The sequence below is a fragment of the Strix uralensis genome, chromosome 3 (genome assembly GCF_047716275.1).
Source record: "Strix uralensis isolate ZFMK-TIS-50842 chromosome 3, bStrUra1, whole genome shotgun sequence".
Lineage (NCBI taxonomy): Eukaryota > Metazoa > Chordata > Aves > Strigiformes > Strigidae > Strix > Strix uralensis.
In genome coordinates, this window is record NC_133974.1 from 110,988,205 (window position 1) to 111,011,839 (window position 23,635).

General features: G+C 42.7%; 1 protein-coding gene across 1 annotated transcript in view; it reads right to left on the reverse strand.

The window, feature by feature from the left end:
- Window positions 1–224: 224 nt before the first annotated feature.
- The window catches only part of LOC141941655 (TOG array regulator of axonemal microtubules protein 2-like), a 30,084-nt gene continuing 6,673 nt past the window's right edge, over window positions 225–23,635 (reverse strand). The window contains 7 exon segments of the mRNA XM_074864625.1: window positions 225–600; window positions 2,882–2,968; window positions 16,952–17,168; window positions 18,320–18,548; window positions 21,148–21,251; window positions 22,186–22,303; window positions 23,180–23,338. Coding sequence (XP_074720726.1) covers window positions 356–600; window positions 2,882–2,968; window positions 16,952–17,168; window positions 18,320–18,548; window positions 21,148–21,251; window positions 22,186–22,303; window positions 23,180–23,338 — 1,159 coding nt within the window. The 3' untranslated portion in view covers window positions 225–355.

Here is a 23,635-nt window from a genome sequence, read left to right on the forward strand (position 1 = left end):
CCCCATCTCCTCCCCAGCCGCTCACCTGATCAGGGCGAGATACCCGACGATTGCACGTGCGTCTTCCCAGGCGCCGGGGCAGCACCTGCTACGGCTGCTTCTGCCCCCTCTGGGCCGTCTTCTCTTGCTCGGGCGAGCACCGACGGGAGGGTCCCTGTTCAAGTACCACTTGCTGATGTGGAAGTCCCGGACACAATTTATACAACCAATGTGATCGAGTTAATGCCACTTTATTAAAGGACACACAGCCCTTTATACAATAGCATAAAGTAGACATGTTGCTATTTTATCGCGATATAGACAATTTCCAGCCATTCCACATCTCTCCATCAGCTCCCTGGAGCACACCAAGTCTTCACCCGATATTCAGGCCGAAAACGTTCCAGAGGTTCTTTGCCACATGCTGAGGCTGAGTGGCAGCGTGGTCCCTCAGGCTCAAGCCCATCACTTGGTTGAGGGTCTTTGCAAGCTTGGCAACCACAGCCCTGACATTGCTGCTTCCGACAGGCAGGGCTCTGTTTCCCAGGAAGAACCAGAGTATGGGCAGGGCATAGTGCTTGACAGCTTGGGGTTTCGAGGGATAAAGAGATGCCACGAGCACTGCCAAGTGAGAGAGACAAGCTTCTTAACAACCTTAATGCAAACAAGAACCTACCTTTATTTTTGGCTCTTGGAAGCCTTTTCTGGCTAATATCAGCAAGCACAAAGAGCCCGATGATCCAGAAACAGGCAACAGTGGTTGATCATCCACTGAACAGAACAACCAACTGCTGAGGACCTTTAATTTTTCCAAATCAGAGGCTTTGCATCCGTGACAGACTTAGTAAAGTGAATCACACACATTTTGTAAATCATTTCACTATCCACTTCTGCATTACAAATGACAAAAATGTCAAATCGCTGTTTCCTTCCATTCAGAAGTTGTCTAAACCAGCTGCTGAAGATTCTGAAATGCAGCTTAGAGAGGTAATTGAAAGATTTCTAATAAAAAGGATGATTACTCTTTTGGTGACCTTTGATGAAAAATGCCAACAGTCTAATCTGGCAGTTCCCTTTGCTCAGTGGCACACAGTAAACGGCAGTGTAATAACACACTTCAGAACTCCAGCCCACAAAAGATGTGTGCCACTTGACAGTTTTATTAGAAACATCAGTGACTAACTGATGTCTTTGGCACAATGGTCTAACCTGAGGTTTTTTCCCTTCATACTTGGTGGTTTCTAATGAACAGCTGTTTCAAACGTCAGGATGTCTTAGATAATTACCCAGACCCCATTGCCATGGCATTTGGACATCTCGCAATTTTAATGGCATTTACCCTCACAATGTTCCCTGAAATAGGGATATAGAGATAGAAAAAAATCTTACGCAGGGAGCTGAAATCTAACAAAAACCAAGCGTTCCCTCTCATTCTCTCTGAAGTCTGCTCTCAGCTCATTTTCTGAACTGAACTATATTGAATACAAACAAAAATTTACGACCAATAGGCTCCTTGCACGGCAGATTTTGCTGAGAGATCAAAATCTGAAATGGTCTGGAGACAGAGTTCTTATTTTCTTTTCAGTGGAAATGTTAATGTGATTCTGTTATAAAGTAACCATTTCTTATTCTGTAGTGGAAGGACCGCAATTTTCTCTATGCTGTTAATCTAGCATAAGTCATCAACATTTAAACAGCTCCTGAAAGTACCTAAAAACAATTCTGCTAAGAAGGGTTATGGTACCTATTTTAAAATGGGAGTTAATTTGAGTTTAAATGCTATTAAACACAGCGGTCACTATGGAGCTTCAGAAGAGACAGAGCTCTCTGTTTCCAGTAAATCGTAGAGAGAACATCTGCTCCCTCTAAAGCAGTCCCAATTTATGTTCAGATGCTTTATTTGAAAAAAGATTAAAATAACTGTAAAACTAATTCGATGTTTATGGAGATTTACTTTATGCAAATGATCTTTAAAGGCCCTTCCACATTCGCTATGGCTAAGCATGCCCTTTTGAGATTCATAATGAAGAAGCAAAGTGTATTAAACCTTGGATTAAAAGATGCTGGCATAATTAGCAGTGGATTCAGCCCTAACTGAAGCAAGGGTATAAATAGTCTTTTCTAGTATATATTGAGATTATCATTTTTTCCATTCCCTGGCTATTGCTGACATAGCAAGCTACTATTCTAAGTCAATTATCAGCTGCCTTTGTAGTGTGTCGGGCACCACTGATATAGAAATAGACTGTTTGCACACCCTGAAATGCTCGGAGTCCAATGTCATATCTGCAACACGGGCAGGGAGCCTCAGTGGGTTGGGCTAAATGGGTTGGGCTTCTGCCCCTCCGTCCCCAAATTCTGCCTTGCGCAAAATCCTTCCCTGTAACATGTGTGTTGAGTTTTCACCTACGCTATGACCCCCAGGCTCTGCAGAACTCAGCGTCAAAAGTTTCCGACAGAAAAATGAGAATCCCGTGATGACAAACCAAACTGATTGTCAGAAATACCAGTGACCACAATTTTTTCTGAAGGATGGTTGTTCACGTTAGAAAAGGGACCTCTTCCAGGTCCACGACATTTACGGTACTGTCCTTCAAAGAGAGGAGCCAGCCAGGGTATTTTTAGCCCCTCTTTTTCCTGGAGGCAGCTGCTGAGATGCCCCAGTGAGAGCTCAGCGCCGGAGCCCGAGTGCTGTCCTCATCTCACATGCTGCACACCTCTGCAGCAGCCAGGCAAACCCCTGCCAAATACACCTATTACGTGTATCTCACAGGAGAGACAAGCTCAGAACCTTCCAGTGTTTGATGAGCTACTGCACCGTCTATTCAGAGGCTTTCCCTCTAAATGTTCCCTCTGAAGACTTCTTCATTTAGAAGTGGAGATTAGCTGAAGCAGGCAATACCTGAGAGATGTTCTGTGACATCCAGCAGAGCCTGGCCGCTGAGGAAACGCACTCGGTGGCCAAAAGCTTGCAGCATCAGTCTGTTATCTGAAAGAGAAACATTTCTTTCTGCTCACACTGCTGAGGTTACAAGAAAAAAAAGAAAGGGGGAGGGGGAAGGGCAGAGGTAACTGCATTTTGTAAAATAAAGTAAATTTCAATCATTTTCTGAGTTCTTTTCTTCTTCTCTCCTTCCAGCTTTACTTGGGGGGATTTTAAATTCAAAAAGAAAAGCTTTCATTTCACATTTGTAAATACAAAGTTGGCCACTGTACAAGGAGCTATGTTAAACATTTCACATCAGGGCCCTCAAAATTTAAGTCCCAAGTAAGCAGTGAAAAGGTTTTGTGTCCCGGAGCTTTGCAGAAGTGACCTCCTCCCTCCTCTAAGGAGAAGGGTGAGAAGGCTCAGAAGTCCACACATCCATTCACACTTTAAAGATAAGCTGGTGTTAAAGATTTAAGTTACCTGTTGGGATCTATGGACAAGACTCCCAAGTTACTCTTACAACAGAGAATTACTGCTTATTGCCAACACCATCCACTCTCAGGGGCTCCTGTAACATCTCTCAAATCAGATCTTGGCAGAGAGACTGGAAAACAAACTCATTTTCCAATACTTGACTATCATATGTATTTTAGTTTTCCTATGCTGCCTGTTGTTGATTTGGGGTCTTGTTTGAATTTATGAACTGTTGCCCGGATTGGTCTGCAAGCCTCCCGTCTTACTGCTTCGATAAGCCAAGCAAAGCTTTTCTTGGAGGCAGAACGCACGTGGGATGCGCTACGATACCTCGCAGTGTCACCAGGAGTGGCACCGATAAAGCGAGCAACCTACTTCTTTGTGAACCGCTACAGAGACAAATCCCAAAGTGGTTTTAAGTAGCACTGTGCTATTAAGTGCTCCTTTCTGCATGAGATATAAAAAGGAAGACCCTAATGATCTTCTTGCAAGCATGCAGTAAAGAAGTGATCCCGCTATCCTAATTAAGCTTCTGCTTTGGTAATTACCCTCTTCTCATTCACCTTTTTAAACACTTCACTTTTTGCTTCACACACTTGCAGCATTGGCAGACACAGTTTCATACTTGCTGTTCCTCCCCAGAAAGTTACCTTACAACTGCTGCTTTGAAAAAAACACCCTGACATCTGGAGATCTTGAAGGAGCACAAAATGTTAATTAATCGTTAATATCAGGATCTACACAGATTTTCAGGGGAACACTTGGGTTTTGGGCGGGGGAGGGGGAACTGTTTGTTTCCTTGGTTTTTAGGAATCTATAGGCACTATTGACCTTTCAATTTAAGGGTTTCAAATGCCCCATGCATTTTGAAACACTAAAGCTCGAGTCAATAACAAATTTACCCAACCATTACTTTCGCTGCCTTGAGAGACCTAAAGACAGAGCAGCTTTTAATGGCTGTTAGAGAAAACAAGGCAGCAGGCAGTTCAATTCTTATTAACTCAGCTTTAATTCTCTGCGCTACGTAGTAGCTAAACCTGCTGGCTACAGGACAGGCAGCCCAGCATTTGCAATAAAAGCAAAAGAAGAATCTGCTTCTCCACACTCTCACTTTCACTGTGTCCCCCTCTTTGCTACGTTAACACCTACAGGAGAAACATCCTTCCCCTCTTGTAGAGGGCTGGTTCCTCCGGGAGCTACTCGGGCTGCTGGCCTGATTCCGCACCCTGGCGTCAGGCAGTGGCCATCTGAAGGGCATTTCTCTCATGACAGAGAACAGGGTAAGACAGACGTCAGAGGAGAGCAAGATCTACGTCATGGTCCCATTGCAGTTGGGCTTGATTTGCTGATTTGCCCCCATCTACAAGGTGGCTCCCTTGAGTGGGAATAGGTTCCCAAGTCACAGCTAAGGAATGTGTGTGGCCTTCAGCTGCAGACATTCAAGCCAATGTCACAGTCAAGCTAAACAAATTATTCAGGAGTTATTTGGAAGCAAATTAGTGTGTTTGTAGGTAGAATTTTGGTCTTGGGGATGGGGGGTTTTGTTTTGGGTTTTTTATTGAGTGTTTGGTTTTGTTTTTACATCAAGTGATCAAGGCATTTTCTAATCAGCTTGCATTTTTGCATGGATGATTAAAGGTGATAAATGAGGAAGCCTCAGAATCTGAGGCATGACAACCCAGTCTCAAAGCAATAGCTGGGCTCTTAGCTATGAAACTCAGTGGAGCAACGGGACAAGACATTGCGCTCACTTATTCTAAGCTATGAGCGTTGCACAATCCTTTAGAGTTCAGGGGGGTGTTGTCACTTGCCACTTGATTTTCAATTGTAAAGGCAGACAATTTTAAAGCATGTGGGAAGGTTTCGCTTGTGCATTTTTCCAGTAGAGCCTTCTTTCCACCACTAACTGAATTTTGAATTATTTGAGATTCAGCTGCCTGTTTGAATTTTTGCAAACATTCACAAAAATGAGCAGAACCAAAAAAATCTATCCCACCTTGTTTGCTTGAACGTGTCTCTGGGTAAAGGCAGTGTGATGCGAGACAGATGTGCCTTGCTCCTGTTCTGACATCTACCAGCACGGAAAATTTACAGTGCTCTCTCAGAATTGGTGAGAAGGGAATGACAGAAAGCTCCATACAAAACCCTGAAGGGATCTGTTTGCCACAACCTCTGTTAGCAGGATTCTGCAACTTTTCCCCAACCTTCTACCAGGCACCACAAAAAATGGGTAAGGGCCAAAAGCAGTACAGATCTCACACCCTTCTCCCCGCTTCATGATTGGGAACAAACCTGTACTTGGGACACAGAAAGGCGGTGGGTCAGCAAATTCACTGAGTTCACAAAGCAGCTGGTGTGGAGGAAGTTGTTCATTCCCCTTTAAGACCTGCCTCTTCAACACTAAATTTTTCAGGCATATTCACCCAGTGCTGCATTTTCACAGCTGACATAAATCTGCGTGGCAAGGGAATTTACAGCAGACCTTGGCTATGTAGTTATTGGCTATAGCAATCTTGCCCCATGCAGAACAACATGTGGAACAAGCCATCATTTACAGCTGGATTTATACCTGTTTGTTCTAAAGAAATGAACTTGGCAAATCATAAATTCCCTTTTATCAAAAGAAGACAAAGAAGAAAGGTGGGAAATAGATGGGACCAGCTAATGCCTGTAATGTAAAGCCTTCCAGAAAGCAGTTCTGCAGAAGCTCTGATGGGTCAGTGTCCCTTCACGCCAACAGCAAAGCAGTTCATTTGGGAAGTCAAATTGGGGCCAAACAACCTCCAAAAATCCCTTCGTCCCTGAATTCTAGCAAAGTTGTACTCCAGGATTTATTGTTCAGCTCCTTCTGCACCAAAGCAGACAAGCAGCGTAGAGCCGAAGGCTCCTGGGACTTTGGGGAAACGCTGGCACACAGTCCCCTGTCTGGGAACTGGTGCATAAGGACTGCATCACCACAGTTGCTGGTTACCCAGCTCACCAGTTACAGCTGGCAGGAATTCAGGTCCTTTGAAATATGGCATAAATGACACGAGTGAGTCACAAACCTGTCATCAACCATAGAACCCAAACACTTCATGTGGAACCTGCTTGTCTATAGTAGATCTTAATCAGTGTAAAAACACTCCTGGTGAACACTTCTATTGATGGCATTCATCTTTCCAAAACCAAATTCCTTGCATGCCTAGGTATGCACACACCAGCTCTCATCTCACATTTCAACAGAAGTCAGAGCTGGAGTAAACAGCACATGAAGAGCCCCAGGGACCACAAACTTCTGGTCACAGCTGCAGCGATGACAGTGGTAACACAAGTATTGCCAGTGTGCTGCTGAATCTACACCAGAAGATCAAAAGGGAAATTCAGGCCTGGATTCCTCTCACCAGACGTTAAACACTTCACTGGGGTTTCAGTGGGCAGACGTAAACACCTCCAGCAAGCTACACAGAGCAGTCTGAGTCTCCCTACACAATGGAAATGTGTGCAAAAAGAAAACCAGTGAATGTCAACACCTCTCCACTACATCCTTGCAGCTGGATTCTCCAGGGGATCCAGCTGCCTAAAATAAAGTGCCTAAGAATAACCTACGAGTCACAGAGAACACCACTTGCTACACACTTGGGTCCGGTTTTCAACCATGTCCCCTGGCTGCAACCAACCCCATCAGACCCTTCTGTACTCACTGTTGTGAATCATCAATATCAACCATAAAACTGGTGTGAGAGAAAAAAATCTTAGTATAATCCCGTTCTAGTTTACTCCTGTTCTTTCATTTCTGCTTTTCTGACTCCCTTCTTTTTAGGTTACTGCCTCCAAATCAAGGCAAATTGAAACCTGTGGCAGGTGAGGGAAAGCAGGGAGCTGACTTCAGGATAGCTTCTAAGAAATACATCCTACCCACATGCGTACAATCAGTTTCTAGAGCAGATCACAAGGGAACAATTCCAAATACACTGACCAAAAAGTAGCTGTTAAAAAACTCTTTTGATGAACTACGAAGACACCAACGTAGACTTCTGTAGTACTACCCATGAAGATGTTACCGAAAATCCGGAATAAAGAACTTATCAACACCAATTTGATGCAGATAAGCAGACACTTCTTTATTGACGGCCGGGCGCGCAGGGGAGTATTCTCACCAACAACGCGCACCAAGCACTGAAATCACACATCTTATATAGAACTTACTCATATACAATTCCCAAGGACACAGTTTCATACACAAACACAATTCCCAAGGACACAGTTTCATACACAAACATAATTCCCAAGGACACGGTTTCCTTGGCAGGTACTTGTAAACTGTTACCGTTGTTTCCCCCAGTTCCTGTTAATCCTAAACTTTGACAACTACTTGTATTCTCCTGGTCCTATATATATATATTACAAATCAACTTACAGATCAGTTTGTATTTGGTTACCTAGGTCCCAAACGTTTCTACTAAATGATTATGACCAATCTCTTTGGCCTCGGTATGGGACTGTATAGGTGATTTTAAAGCAGCAATCGGTTGCTAATACAAACCACAACAAGTAAAAATTTTACTAACTATTTCTTATGATTTTATATTTCTATTAAATCAAACACAATTTCTTCTACTTATTGGTAAATCGATAACATTTCCCCCCTTTGAAAGTGTTGAAAATTATTTCAATACTTTCACATTTTATTCATTTTCATTTTCAAAGTTAGTATTTGTTTCACCATATTTTGGTGGTGGACTGTATTCAGGTGGCATATGTGGTACTTCTCTCATAATCCTTCGGTGGGCTGCAAGTCTATTAATAAACTGTCTTTTAAGACAGGCATAAATTAACATGATCATCACAAAGACAATTAACAGCAAAAACAAGGTCTTGATTAGGGATTTCAGCCAAGAGCTCAGGTTCTATCCTAATCCACTAAAAATCTTTCCCAACCAATCTTCGGACATATCTTCTCGAATTGTTTCTGTTTCTTTTTCAATTTTGCCTAAGAGATCTAGATCATGCTCTACATCCTGAGTGACATTAGGAATATGAATGCAGCAATGATCTAAGCTATCCTTGAGAGATCCACACGCTCCATGCTCCTTTGGCAGAAGCATGTCTAATGCCATCCTATTCTGAAGCGTCATTCGGGAAGTTGCCTGTAATTGAATGTTTAATTCTTTAAATCCTTTCCTTGTGACGTTGGCCAATTTTTCTACTTGTCCTGTTAACTGATAGAGCCATTCCCTGTTTCTATATGAAGCTATTGGGTTCAAAAGGGACTCTAAGGCCCAGCCAATTTTCACTCCTGTTGATGATTCATTCCATGTGTCATCATCTGTTTCAGACCTCTTGGTTCGTTTTAATCTTAAATCTTCTAAGGGTCCTTTGAATGGTGATTTCTTCCAACTTGGACACAATGTTGACAGGCCTAAAGTAACTTGTTTCACCTTACCGTCTACTGGTAAGTGAGTTCTCCAGGTTCCATCACTTAATGCCCAAACTAAAGGTCCTGGACTCTGAATGGTAGATTTCTTACAACTAAAAAGGTATCCTCTCCTGGGTATAAATATACTTGTCAAAGTGAGGTTATTATGAAAACCTCGACAGTAACAACCAAACTTCAAAGCAGCTGCTAAGGGAGGAATTCTTTGAATTATTGAGTCTGCGTTGCTGCAATCATACACCTTTTCACACTTCCACCATGGTACTACATGTTCCTTTTCTATTTGTGTAGTACCTTTATCTACTACTGAAGGAAGAATTGCGAGTACACCTTTAATCCAAGTACCATCCCAAGTAAAACACCAGGGAGTTCTTATGTTCCAGGTTGGTCAAATTCACAGTTGAAATTCCCCAAGGAATAGATTCACCTACTGCTCTTGGTATTGGTAAACAAGCAGTAATCTGTGTAACATTCTGCAAATTGGCAAATCCCTTAATCAATCCTAACATCAAATTTTCTTCAGACATTTCTTTGGGAATGTTAATCAATTGTTCTGTGTCTTGTCTTTTGTTTCTCACCACCAAATCAGTCCACACCAGTGTCACCTGCCTAGCTAACACAAAGAGAATAATCACAAACTGATATAAATAAGTCTTTGGATCACGGCTAATAATCTTCCATGAAGTGGGCGCCTTCTTCACCCGGGTTTAGTGTATCCAAGCATCTGATTCTGCAATCTTGATAGCCGTAAAGGTGGTTAACAGTATCTGGAAAGGTCCCTTCCAGCGTTCTTGCAGAGGTTCGGAAGTCCACGTCTTCACATAGACATAGTCTCCTGGTTGAAAGTCATACACAGGGTTTTCCAGGGATAATGGTCTGTTCCACAGTATTGCGCTCCGAATTGCAGTCAAAGTTTTTCCTAAAGAAAGTAAATAGTTATACACATCTTGCTTCCCTTTCACATGCATATTTGGATTTGGTTCTGGGGATTCATAAGGTTTCCCATACAATAATTCATAAGGACTGACTGAGGTTCCACCTTTTGGTTGTACTCTAATTCGTAACAATGCCAGTGGAAGCGCTTGAGGCCATTTTAAATTAGTTTCTTGACAGATTTTGCTTATTTGTCTCTTTAAAGTTTGATTCATTCTTTCTACTTTCCCACTGGATTGTGGCCTCCATGAAGTATGTAAGTCCCAAGTGATACCCAAAATTTTGCTAATATTTTGGACTACTTCTGCAACAAAGTGTGGACCTCTGTCAGAGGTAATTCCAATAGGAACTCCAAATCTTGGAATTATTTCTCGTAGTAACCACTTTACTACTTCTTTTGCTTGTGTGGTGCGACAGGGAAAAGCTTCTGGCCATCCTGTAAAAGTATCAACCCCCACCAGGATGTATCGATACCCATTTTGTCTAGGTAATTCTGAAAAATCTGCTTGCCAATAATCTCCAGGTTCCGTACCAGATTTTAACCTACCCATTTGAACTCTTTTCTTGATCACTGGATTATTTTTCAAACATACTTCACATTTTGCAGTTATTAATTTAGCCATGTCCATCATTTTCACTGATATAACTTGTTTTTGTAAAGATGTTACTAGAGCTTCTGCTCCCCAATGACATTCTTGATGTTTGGTTTGTATTATTTCTCTCATTAATGAAGGTGGAACTACTACTCGTCCATGAGGAGTTATCCACCATCCAGCTAAATTTTTTCTTGGCATTCAAAAATTGACCTAGTTTCTCATCTTCCTCCGAATATTTTGGCTTTTCTCTAGGAAGGGTTACTGTCTTGGAGGGAATTAATGCCATTTGGAATGCTCGTCCCTTTGCTATTTTCTTTGCCATTCAGTCAGCCAAATTATTTCCAACAATTTCTTTTGTGTTCCCAATTTGATGTGCTTTACAGTGCATGATTGCTACTTGATCTGGTGTTTGAACTGCTTGTAATAATTGTAAAATTTCATTTTGATGCTTAATATTTGATCCCTGGGAGGACAATAATCCTCTTTCTTTCCACAAAGCTCCATGGACATGTACTACCCCAAAAGCATACTTTGAGTCTGTCCAAATATTTACTTTCTTCTTTTCACTTAGTTCTAAGGCTCGAATTAAAGCAATAAGTTCTGCTTTCTGAGCTGATGTGGTACCCGTCAATGCCTTTGCTTCTGTAACTGTGGTGTCTGTTCTTACCGCATATCCAGCGTATCGGACCCCTTGCTCCATAAAGCTGCTACCATCTGTATACAGTTCCCAGTCTGGTCGCTCCAATGGTACGTCCTTCAAATCGTCTCGACTGGGATAAACATACTCAATAGTAGCCAAGCAGTCATGTTCCAGTTGTCCTTCTTCCTGTATGGAACTTAAAAACACTGCAGGATTTACCAGGTTAGTTGTTTTTAGAATCACATCATCTTGTTCAGTCAGTATTACCTGGTACTTCATCATCCGGCTCGGAGACAGCCAATGTCCCCCCTTTTGTTCTAAAACAGTTATCACCATGTGTGGGACATAGACTGTTATTGTTCTTCCCAAAGTCAATTTCCGAGCTTCTTGTATGAGCATCACTGTTGCAGCCACTGCTCGAAGGCAGTTCGGCCACCCTTTACTCACTGTGACCAGTTGTTTGGAGAAGTATCCGACCGGTCGTTTCCAGCTTCCTATTCGCTGCGTCAGCACACCCAACGCCAGACGTTGTCTCTTATGGACAAACAACTGAAAATCTTTGGTTAAATCCGGAAGTCCTAAAGCAGGTGCAGACATTAAGGCGCGTTTTAATTCCATAAAAGCCTTTTGCTGTTGTGGGCCCCATACGAAAGGAAAGTTTTTCTGGGCCTCATACAATGGTTTAGCTATCAGACCGTAGTTCATGATCCAAAGGCGACACCACCCCACCATTCCCAAGAACGCTCTGAGTTCATGAATATTTTTCGGCTCAGGTATACTACAAATAGTTTCTTTGGGATCTTTTCCTAATTGTCGCTGCCCTTTTGAAATTTCAAAGCCCAGATAAATCACAGTCTGGCAGGCTATTTGGGCTTTCTTCCGAGACACCTTGTACCCATTCAGTCCCAGAAAATTTAAAAGGGCTGTTGTTACCTGTATGCAGGTAAATCTTTCTTCTGTGGCAATCAGTATGTCATCCACATATTGTAAAAGTAAATGTCCAGGCCTTGGTTTATCCTGTTTCCAAATTTCAAGCTCTTTTGCCAGCTGATTTCCAAAAATCGTTGGGCTATTTTTAAATCCTTGGGGTAGTCTTGTCCATGTCAACTGCATTTTTCGTCCCGTTTGTGGATTTTCCCACTCAAAAGCAAGCAATTTTCTGCTTTCCTTTTCCAAAGGTATACAAAAGAAAGCATCTTTTAAATCAAGCACTGTAAACCACTGATGAGTCTCCTTTAACGCTGTTAACAATGCTTAAGGATTTGCCACCACAGGATATATGTCCTTGACTATTTGATTTACTGCTCTCAAGTCTTGCACTAACCTATATTCACCCGAGGGGTTTCTAACTGGTAGAATAAGAGTATTATACTCAAATTCACACTCTCCTAAAATTTTGTACTCCAAAAATTTATCAATTAATTTCTTCAGCTCCTGTCTAACTTCTGGTTTGATTGGATATTGCTTAATTTTTACTGTCCCTGCACCTTCTTTTAAATCTATTTTCACAGGCTCTGCCAATTTTGATTTGCCAGGAATATCTGTTTCCCATACTGTAGGAATCACTGCAGAATCCACCTCTGGTGGAATTTCCTGCTCTTTCACTTTTTCCTGTATCATCAGGATTTCTCCTGTTTTTGATTCAGGTATTTTCAAGAAAAGTTCTCCTTCTTCAAAAACAATCTGTGCATTTAATTTGGATAACAAATCCCTTCCTAACAAGGGTATCGGACATTCTGGTACATACAAAAATTCATGTGTAATTATTTTATTTCCAAATTTTAAATCCAGGGGTTGCAGAAATGGCCTATTTTCCTCCTTCCCTGTTGCTCCTATTATGTTTGCTGGTTTTGTTCCAATTTTTCCTTTACAAGTATTCAATACCGAAAATGTTGCTCCCGTATCCACTAAAAATTTAACTTCTTTATCTCCCAGCTTAATTACAACCAGAGGCTCAGCTGGGTTCCCCTCCAGTCCCCTTCGGTCATCTAAAACCATCAATTTGGCTATTTCTTGCTGAGCATTCCCGTTTCTTGGGCAGTCTCTCTTCCAATGTCCTTCTTGTTTACAAAAGGCACACTGATTCACTCCTAAGGGGGTATTAAAGTTTTGATTACCATAGTTCATAAATCCTCCCCTTCCACCAATTCCTCGTCCTCTTCCTCTGCCCCTTCCTCTGCCTGCTGTCCCTGTCATTACAGCCAACAATCCACTTTCTCTGGTCTTCCTTTCCTCTTTTTCCCTGTTGTTATATACTTTCCATGCTGCTTCTAGCATTTTATTCAAACTCCTTGAATCCTCCCCTTCAAGTTTCTGGAGTTTCTTTCTTATATCTGGTGCCGATTGTCCCATAAAAATCAAAGCCAATTGTATCTGAGCCGCCTCTGTTTCTACTCTTAAGTCAGTATATTTTCGGGCTGCTTCCTTCAATCTCTCCAGAAACGCTGAGGGAGATTCATTCTTATCTTGTCTCACCTCATATAATTTAGACCAATTCAGAGACTTAGGCATGGCATGTTTAACTCCATACAAAATCCATTTCTGGTATCGATTCAGTCTTTCTCTGTGCTCTACATTATTTGGATCCCACTGCGGATCCCCAGATGGAAAATTCTGCTCTGCTGTTCCACCTGTTGTCCCACTCAATACAGCCACTTCTACCTGTGCTTTGCCAGTCTTTAATACCATCTGCTTTTCTGTATCATCCAGTAAATTATCCAAGATCACCTGTAAATCACTCCAGTCCGGATTCTGTGTTCTGATTATAGTATCTACCACTCTGCCTACTCTTTCAGGATCTTCTCTATATATATACCTGCTGCCTGTTTCCAAGCCATCAAATCCGTAACTGAAAAAGCCACTTTTACATACACTGGCCCATCATTACCAACGCCCTGCCGTAGAGGAGCTATTGTTTGCACCTGCTGCCGAGTTCTTCGGGAGACAGGAGTATGAATTACAATCTCAGACGGCCCTTCCTCCACATCCTCTATTCCACTACTCTCTGGTTCCTCCACCTGTTCCCTATATTCTCGCCCCCAATGTCTTTCTCTCCGCGGAGGGGATATATCTAATTCTGGCCCTTCATCCTTTTCAACAGAAGCAATTCTTTTCTTTAAACAATCTTTTCCCAACTCACATGTTGAACAACACTTTTTCACCTTTTTATCGTCAGAAGTCATAGCCATTACTAAATTATCCCTACTAATCAACTTAAATTCTTTTTGCCAATCTTTCCTCTGTCTTAAATAGAAAAATAAATCAACATATGGCACTTCACTCCATTTCCCTTCCCTTCTACAGAACAGCATTAACTGCAGAATGGTGTTATAATTCAGTGTCCCATTCATAGGCCATTTTTCCTGATCTTCCAAAATATACAGAGGCCACCACTGATTGCGATATTCAATCATCTGACTCTTTCGCAAATCATCATGCAAATCTCCCCAATGTGCTAACAAACATCCTAACGGAGAAGTTTTCGGAACTTTGTCACTTACGGCCAGATTACCCATGCTTTTACTTTTAAACAAATGAGTCAGCTTAGATGCCATAATAAATCACTTTACAATACAATATACAATCAATCACTCAAATCTGTCGCTTCGTTCTTCTCCGGCTGCACCCCTCGCAGAGTAACAGAAACGTGGATCCAAACTCCGCACTCTCTTCGTGCTCAATTGCACGTCTCACACTTACAAGCACACTCACACTCACACCTTTCCACAACTGTTACTATATACAAAGGTATATAACACAATATTATACAATTCTTAAATTCTTATACAATACTCTACAAAAAAATAAACAATTTTACAATATAACACATGTAAAACTTCTAACTTCTTGTTAGAGGCACTTCCTTTGAGAACACTATAGCATATAGGTTCTCTTGTTTCCCAATCCACAATTGTCCAACCCTGCAATAGCTTTCGCTTATGTCTTACGGGCAGACGCCTAGGCTTCCAATACACGAGGATCCTCTAGCCCAACCCTGCGCAGCTTTCGCCGCGTCTGACAGGCAGGCTTATACAGTGGGACTCTAACCCACTGTGGGGGACTCTAACCCACTTTCCAAGGGTGAGACTCTAACCCACTCCTAAGTGGGACTCTAACCCACTTTACAGGGTGGGACTCTAACCCACTCCTAGTACAAAAAAGAAGTGTCTTACCAAAATCCAGGGAACGTCGCGAAGAGCCTTATGGATCGGGGATTGATGGGTATCCCCGAGAAATCCTTGGTGCCGGCTGGAACCGATCAGGTCCCCAACTCCTCCGGTCTCTCTCAGCGAGGTCCCATCTGGGTCGCCAGAAACTGTTACCGAAAATCCGGAATAAAGAACTTATCAACACCAATTTGATGCAGATAAGCAGACACTTCTTTATTGACGGCCGGGCACGCAGGGGAGTATTCTCACCAACAACGCGCACCAAGCACTGAAATCACACATCTTATATAGATCTTACTCATATACAATTCCCAAGGACACAGTTTCATACACAAACACAATTCCCAAGGACACAGTTTCATACACAAACATAAATCCCAAGGACACGGTTTCCTTGGCAGGTACTTGTAAACTGTTACCGTTGTTTCCCCCAGTTCCTGTTAATCCTAAACTTTGACAACTACTTGTATTCTCCTAGTCCTATATATATATATTATAAATCAACTTACAGATCAGTTTGTATTTGGTTACCTAGGTCCCAAACGTTTCTACTAAATGATTATGACCAATCTCTTCGGCCTTGGTATGGGACTGTATAGGTGATTTTAAAGCAGCAATCGGTTGCTAATACAAACCACAACAAGTAAAAAATTTACTAACTATTTCTTATGATTTTATATTTCTATTAAATCAAACACAATTTCTTCTACTTATTGGTAAATCAATAATGAAGGAACATGCCACTGTATTTACCAGTCCAAGGCATGCAAACACATAGCTTTTGGACAGCCATAGGGGATGGGCTGGAGGTGCACTCTGCAGGGTAGGTGCTCCCAGCCAAAGCAAGCCTGACGATCCCCAAGAGCTTTAGCATGACCCTGGCAGGCAGCAGAAGACATGGTTCAGGACACAGGGCAGATTGGGACCTCACCCTGTCCCTACTGCAGGTACATATTTTACATCAGCAGGTATATATGTGGCCCCATGCTCAAGCATCCTGAAAAGGGGACGATAATGGGCTGCTTACACTTCTGGAAGAAGGAAGTCAAGGCATTTCTAACGCCACACACGTGGAGACCTCCAGGCTGACTATGGAACAAGCATTTCATCCTTCATCTGATCTCTGCTATGATCTTTCATAACAGCATTGTACTAAATTCAAGGTCTCAATCTTTGAATTCCAAAGGACATCTTCATTTGGGCTTTACATGGCTAAACTGCTACCTAAAACTGCAAAATTAGTAACTGAGTTCAAAACTTTTCATATTGAGGTCAGCAGGGGCCAGACGCATCTGCTCAGGAGAGCTGCCACTGCCACGGTGTGGAACAAAGTCCAGCAAGAGCAAAGAACCTCCACCACCCTTCCCACCATGCGTTCCAAGGAAAAAGCACATTCCTTTCATCTTGTTTTCGTGGATATAAACTTAATAGAAAGCACATCATAGAAATCCAATTCAATAAAAACAAAATGCATGCAGTTTCCCAGGAGGAAGGAAGAAAAATAATCATGACTGATGTTAGTCACTTCCCTCAAGCTCTTCTGGCAGGAACTTAAAATAATCCCTATAATGTCCTCTCTACTGAATTAATAATCAGACACATGATCCAGGTGATAAGCAGCATCCATTCAGCCGCACATCACAACATCGTACAACAGATTGGGATAGAGAGAATGCAGGCAGGACTTCATAATCATCTTGCAGCAGCTGGATACTTCCACAGATGACAACAGCTATCAACAGACTCAGTGTTCACTTAACTCCAAGGTGGAGAAAGCTGCAGTTGAGGAGAGCCAATGTCAGAGGTCAGCCTTACCTAGGTGAGCAATGGCTGCTTCCAGTGCTTTCACAGCTGCAGCATAAATCCCCGAGTGCTTGGAGTTCAGGTTGTCGATGACTGCTGATACCAGAGAGAATAGCACTGGGTGTAAGGCATCTTTGAGCACGGGTATTATCAAAGCCAGCACCTCCAGCGCCTGCTGGTTCACTTTCTTGTTGCAATCCTGAAGTCTCAGGACAAAAACATCAAAAATCTGTTAAGAAAACAAACGACATGAAAGTCTTTGTTTCAAGAAAGGATGTAGAAACAAGTACCCAGCAATGCAAAAGAGGAATGTAATCCTTTCTGTCAGGTCAGCGCTTGCCAGCACGATTTCATTGTTCTCCTGTAGTGGTTGCACAACCTCATGCTGGTTGAAAAGATTTTCATCTTTTATTAAGAGGTTTGGGTGGGGACAGGATAGTTCATGTGGTGTTTCTCTTTACCTATAAATCACTAAATTAATCCCATTTTAATAATGCAAAATAGTATCTTTGGTATAGAGGTATGAAACCAGGTATTTCTGATGCCCAGTTTTCTATAAAATTGTCTCAAGTACTGAGGATAGTTTTGATTTTGCCAAAACTGTGGCTGGATGAGATCCCAGTTTTGTTTTACCTGTCTCAGAACCTGCATCTGGAGGAGTGCAGGGCTCTGATGAACTCTTCAGGATCCAGACCATTTGCCTAGCTAACAGGTAGACTTCTGAAGTTTAATGGGCTGTGCAGTTCTCGTTAGAGCAGGTTCAGTCCCTTGGCAGCCACATTATCAGGCACCATTTCCTGAAAAAGGGGAAAAAAGCAGCTGCTAGGAGAAGAAGGAAGAGAAGATCTGTCTCTAGCCATTTTCCTCCTCTTTCCAAAGAGAAAAAAGGACCCCCAGGAAGAATAACAATCCCAAGCAGGAAAGGGATGAGGACAGAACTCAATAGGCAGAGTTGTGTCTGCACAAGACAAGATAAAGTTTACAGGAGCATCCTTTAAAAACAAATATTTTTTTTTTTTTTAAATCAACCCACCCTGATAGTTCTATCTCCCATCCCAACCCATTTTAGTTCTAGAGAATAATTGCCAAGCTTTCAGAGGCTGGATTTCCTTTATTTCAATCTAACTGGTTGTAGGAGACAGCAGAAGCTACAGCAACAGTACATTCTGTCATCATCTCATGAACAGCACCAATAGGCACCTGCCATCTGGACTGAAATTCCTTGCCCTGAAGCCTGGAGTTGAATTAAATTATTCTGGGTAAGAAGGGACCAGCCTGTCCCAAGCAACATGTAGTGCCAAGACACACTGAGTTAACTTTACTGGTACAGGCTTGGGAAGGGAGCTAACAGGAAAGGAGCAATAGAGAGGCTCTACATACCTGGAAAATGTTAGTGGAGACGAACTGGGGGCTGCTTTTGCAGTGATCTAGGAGGAGCACCACTCCCTCCCTTCGTGCCTGAAAGTCCTTGGCTGTCAGGAGATTGCAAAGCTCATTGAGCTGGTCAGCTTCTTCCACAGCCCGAAGAGACGTGCGACCTACTGTCTGATGGGGTAAACTGAGTACATCAAGTCAGACTTCAAACTGAAAAACAAACACAAGGGAAGACCTTTTGATAATATCTTCAGTTTTTTGTGAGGAAAATATCTCAAGAAGACTTCCTAATGATGTGATCTCAGCTACATCCTGACCTGAAAAACAACTTGATCTCATGACAATCATTACGGGAGGTAATCTGCAAGTAACATTATTGCTAGTGCTTACTCAGAGAAACCAAGGCACCGAGGATGGGATTCATCTCATTTGTCTTCAGATGTCTTCCCAGGTACTCGTCTAGCATCCCTTTGTGGGGAAAAATAGGCACTACTTCAAAGTTTAAATGCCTCATCTTATGGGAGGTGTCTGTATTATAAGGAAATTAGTTACTCTGGAGAAGTCTCTCTACAACAGGTATGGGAATCTGGATAAACAGCTCAGATGCATCTGAACAGATGAATCCTGCCCTGAGAGATTAAGGGCCATATCTGAAAGGATCCAGAGGATCAGTAAGAGTACGTGCTGGGTTTGGCTGGGATAGAATTAATTTTTTTTATAGTAGCTAGTATGGGGCTGTGTTTTGGATTTGTGCTGAAACCAGTGTTGATAATTCAGGGATGTTTTCGCTATTGCTGAGCAGTGCTTACACAGAGTCAAGGCCTTTTCTGCTTCTCACCCCACCCTGCCAGCGAGCAGGCTGGGGGTACACAAGAAGTGCGGAGGGGACACAGCTGGGACAGCTGACCCCAACTGACCACAGGGATGTCCCACACCATATGGCATCACGCTCAGCATATAAGCCAGTGGGAAGAAGGAGGAAGGAGGGGACGTTTGAAGTGATGGTGTTTTGTCTTCCCAAGTAACTGTTACACATGATGGAGCCCTGCTTTGCTGGGGATGGCTGAGCACCTGCCTGTCGATGGGAACCAGTGAATGAATTCCTTTTTTTTCTTTGCTTGCACGTGCGGCTTTTGCTTTACCTACTAAACTGTCTGTATCCCAACTCACAAGTTTTCTCTTTTAACCTTCTGATTCTCTTCCCCATCCCACCTGGGGGGGAGTGAGCAGATGGCTGTGTGGGGCTTAGTTGGGGTTAAACCACAACACAGAGATAAAAATAGAAGCCAGACATCCCACCACTGCGCTCACATTATTGCTTCCCCAGGTACTGTATCCAGAGCTTAACAAACCCAGTGGGAACAATTCTCTTGGATCAACCTCTCTCTGACATGAGCATGGGGAGGTCCCAACTATGCTAGTGAGGCATGTGGTCACCTTCCTGCCACCACTGAGCGCAACAGAGCTAAATAAATCCACTCTGTTATCAGAGGAGAACAGGTACAAGTAGATCTCCCTCTGGCATGGGCAGACAGCAAGTACCACATTCCTATCTTGAATGCTGATTGCAGCACAGGGGAAAAAAACATGCTGTCCACCAGACAACTAGTAATGGGTCTGAATGACATGAATAGCTACAGAAAAAGTCCACGTTGAGATGTCTTTTGACCAGAACTACTCAGGAATTGTCTTGCTGGTACTGTTTGAGGGTCACAAAGCCATGATTCAGCCAAGGCAAGCCACATGCATGGAAAGTGCTACTTTGGGGAATGGCATCTTTGTTCTAGACTGGGACTTCTCATGAAACCACCCATCTAAAAAAGACTCCACTCAGGTAAGAACAGCCTGATTGAAATTACTTGTCCCAAGTCAAAGAGGACAGACGTGACCCTCTCACAGCCTCCACAACACTGTGCTGGCCACTGCATTGGATCTTCTGAGCTGCAATCAGTGGCTGTCTCTTCCTCTCTCTCACTTTTTGTGGAAAGCCAGACAACTTGTGTTCAGCCTAATGCAGAAGTAGACATTTTTTATCCTAGAAGATTGTGAGACTCTGAAATGTCAAATGACTGTCTCAAAGCTTGCTTGAGTCTGTGCAAACCTCAAGGACAAGCTGCGGCCTTTGGATTAGTCTAAGGAACGTCACCCAAGGAAGCAGGAGTGTATCGAAGGATGCACCCCCCACTCCCTTGCAGTTGCATTGTCAAACTCCTTACATAAGCCTCAAAGGGGGAGACACCAAATGTTTATCACTGACTCCATCCTGTAGCCATTTGTGACTCTATTGTTTACGCCAGACACCATGCATGCATTGCTAACGGACTGATAAGAGGCGAGCATTTCATGCCCATGAAGCATAAAGTCAGCAAAAACCTGTGGGACCAGAGGAAAAACTAAAGGTGGGCAGATATGCTAATCATCTGAGACGATGAACTTCAAAGGCAACAGAAAACTCTGCTGCGTGCGCACCCACCACCGAAGAACTGAAGACTGAGGACCAACGGGACACCGCTGGGTACACGGTGGTGACTATTCTTGCAACTCTATTCCAGATGCTTGCCTGATTTCTGTCTTTTCCTTCCATTCTGTCCTATCGCTACCACTCTTCACTTTTAATAATAGAAACGGTTTGGGTGTACGGCATGTGACCTCGTTTGTGTCTTAATCTCACTCTTGGGATCATATCGAAACCTCCCCTGACACTGGATTGGGACAAAGATTTGTAGGGCAAGGAAGCAATCTCTGGCACAGCTCCTCTCCACCAGATTTTACTGAGGAAGAGACATGTAAAGCTTGTCATGTGCTTTGTCAGATATAACACAAGTGCTCAGTACCTTTCATTAGAAGACAGGTTTTGCTGGGCCGTCATCAAGCTGCTCTTCCTAGACTTCTTGGGGGCCTTCACAGATGGAAGGTCACATTTATGGTCTTCTCCGCCCTACATATATATAAAAACCCATGAATTTATAGAAGATAAAACAAGAAATTACTTGTTTAAAACACAAATTATAACCAGGACCACTGCTACCAAGAAAGGCTTAGGAAAACACTTCGTAACTTAGACAGGGAGACAGGTCAGAGATTCAGTGACGTCTACTATTTGTTTTCAATAACCCAAGGCTTTGGTGCTACCATAATGGGCAGCCATGTAAAATCCTGAATTCATGAGTCTTGAGCACAAATGGGAATAATGCGAACTGGTGGGGAACAAGCCTCCTGAAAGGGAATAGCGAGAAACTTTTGGACTGTCTGGAGGGTGGCCCATTGCGTTGCAAGTGGATTTGGTTCTCACTCACTCTCCCTGTTCCTGCACAAAGGCACATTCCTTTCTCAAATGTAAATGGAGAGGAATGGAAAAAAAAGGGTTGATTTTCCACTGGATGCTGAATTCACAAAGCTTCTTCCAGCTCCACAGTGCGTGACAGCAGGGCAGTGTTGCCAGAATACAGACAATAGATGTACTAACTGTGATTGCCTTGTGCATCTTTTGTATATTTGGAAATTTTCTTGGCACTACTACTTCTTTGTTGCTAAGACTCTATTAGCTTATCAGAAGCACTATTCTCACTGCCTTGCTTCATTTGGGGAGGGTGTAGTGTTGGGTTTTTTATGCTTGAAGGTAAAACCATTTTCTCCTACTTCCCTTTCCTGTTTGTGGCTGATATTCAAAATACACCCACTTTATTTCTAATGATACTACTTCCTTCACTGTCTGCAGATAAACAGGCTGAGGATCAACAGTTCATTCCCAGGAGCAAAATGATTCAGTGGAAGAAGAGTGAGATTGGTATATTTAGATTAGGTACATTTAATCTCATATTAGCGATGTCAGCACTTACATAAAGGAGACATTTCTCCTGCCAAGCACTTACTTTCTGCTTAAGTCTTGCCATAACATCTATCAAGTCACGTGAGGGGACAGACTGTTTCAAATACGTATCAAAATTTTTATGACTCATCAATACAGTCAGCATCTTCCGACCATAAGACCTAACACAGGAAAGAGAGAAATGAATACAGACTATTACTGTCTTTTCTCCCTTGGGAATAAACAAAGGAAACGTGTTAAGAGAATAAGCTGGTATTTTAAATTCATCATTGTGCAATACCTTCATGAGAAGGTTATTACCTATTCAGCAAAGAGAGATTATTTGCCTTCACTTGGAGTCACTGCACAATGCTGCCAGCTGACCACAAGAGGAAAGAGGAGAACACAGGGCAACAGGAAAATTCAATTTCACTCAGAAATTGTAATTTATCTTCCTTTAACTGGCAGAAAAGCCAGGGCAAATCACCTCATGCTTACTATTTATTATTCTATACTACATGTATGCACACAGGCAACTGGTTGCTCATGTGTTCTTGCCATCTATTAATGGGAATTTAATAATCAAAATAAGGATTTTTGGTTTGGTTTTGCTACTATGAAACTACACCTATCTTAAAGAAGAAATTTGGAGGTCATTCAGCCACAAGATGACAACATCATACAATGATTGGCAAGAACAATTTGTGACTATCATCGGTAACTAAATCTGCAGAAAGGGGGTAGAAAGACTGAATACGTTGGTTAAAGACAGCTGGAATTTTTCTAGGACAGTCTTAACCTTATCAGAAATAAATGCTTGGGGTCCTTCAGTGATGAACATCAGCCAACGCTTCAGCTTTGCATTGTGCACATAAGACCAAGCAAAATTGTTTGACTGAGTAATCTGAGCTCAGCTGATCTGCATAAAGAATCATTCAAGTCACAGGAATTTGGCAATGGTCCTCCTTGCTGGACAACCTCATCTTATCCAGTACAGTCATTTCCTGACAGATATCAAACAGTTTTCATATTTTAGGAGGTGAAATGAAGATCATCACCTTGTGTCCGGGTGACAGTCCTGAGCAAACCTCACCACTGTGCACACCAGCAGCTCAGTCCTGTCACGTGCACCCGACAGGAGCTTCCCAGCTCCAATTCGCTCCACCGCAGTCAGTAGGTGTTTGGCCGCACACCTCCGCACCAAGACGTTGCAGTGCCTGGAAACAAGAGAACAGACAGTGGAGCAGAGGAAAAAGGAGGGCCAGAAGCACAGGCCTCAGCCATAGCATGCTCCCCCTCATTGCTGGGGGAAGGAGCCGTCTGTTCTCCCTGCACTTTTAGCCACCTGTAGAAGATCCTGTCCTCAGATAAAACCAAAATTGGCATCGTACAGAGGGACTACCTGCAAGGAAGAGGGAGGAATTCAATCTCCCTGGACTATCTGATACTCAATTTCTTTTCCCAAATTAACTCTGACAAAGAGGGAAATGAAAGATAATTCATGCTGACTCATC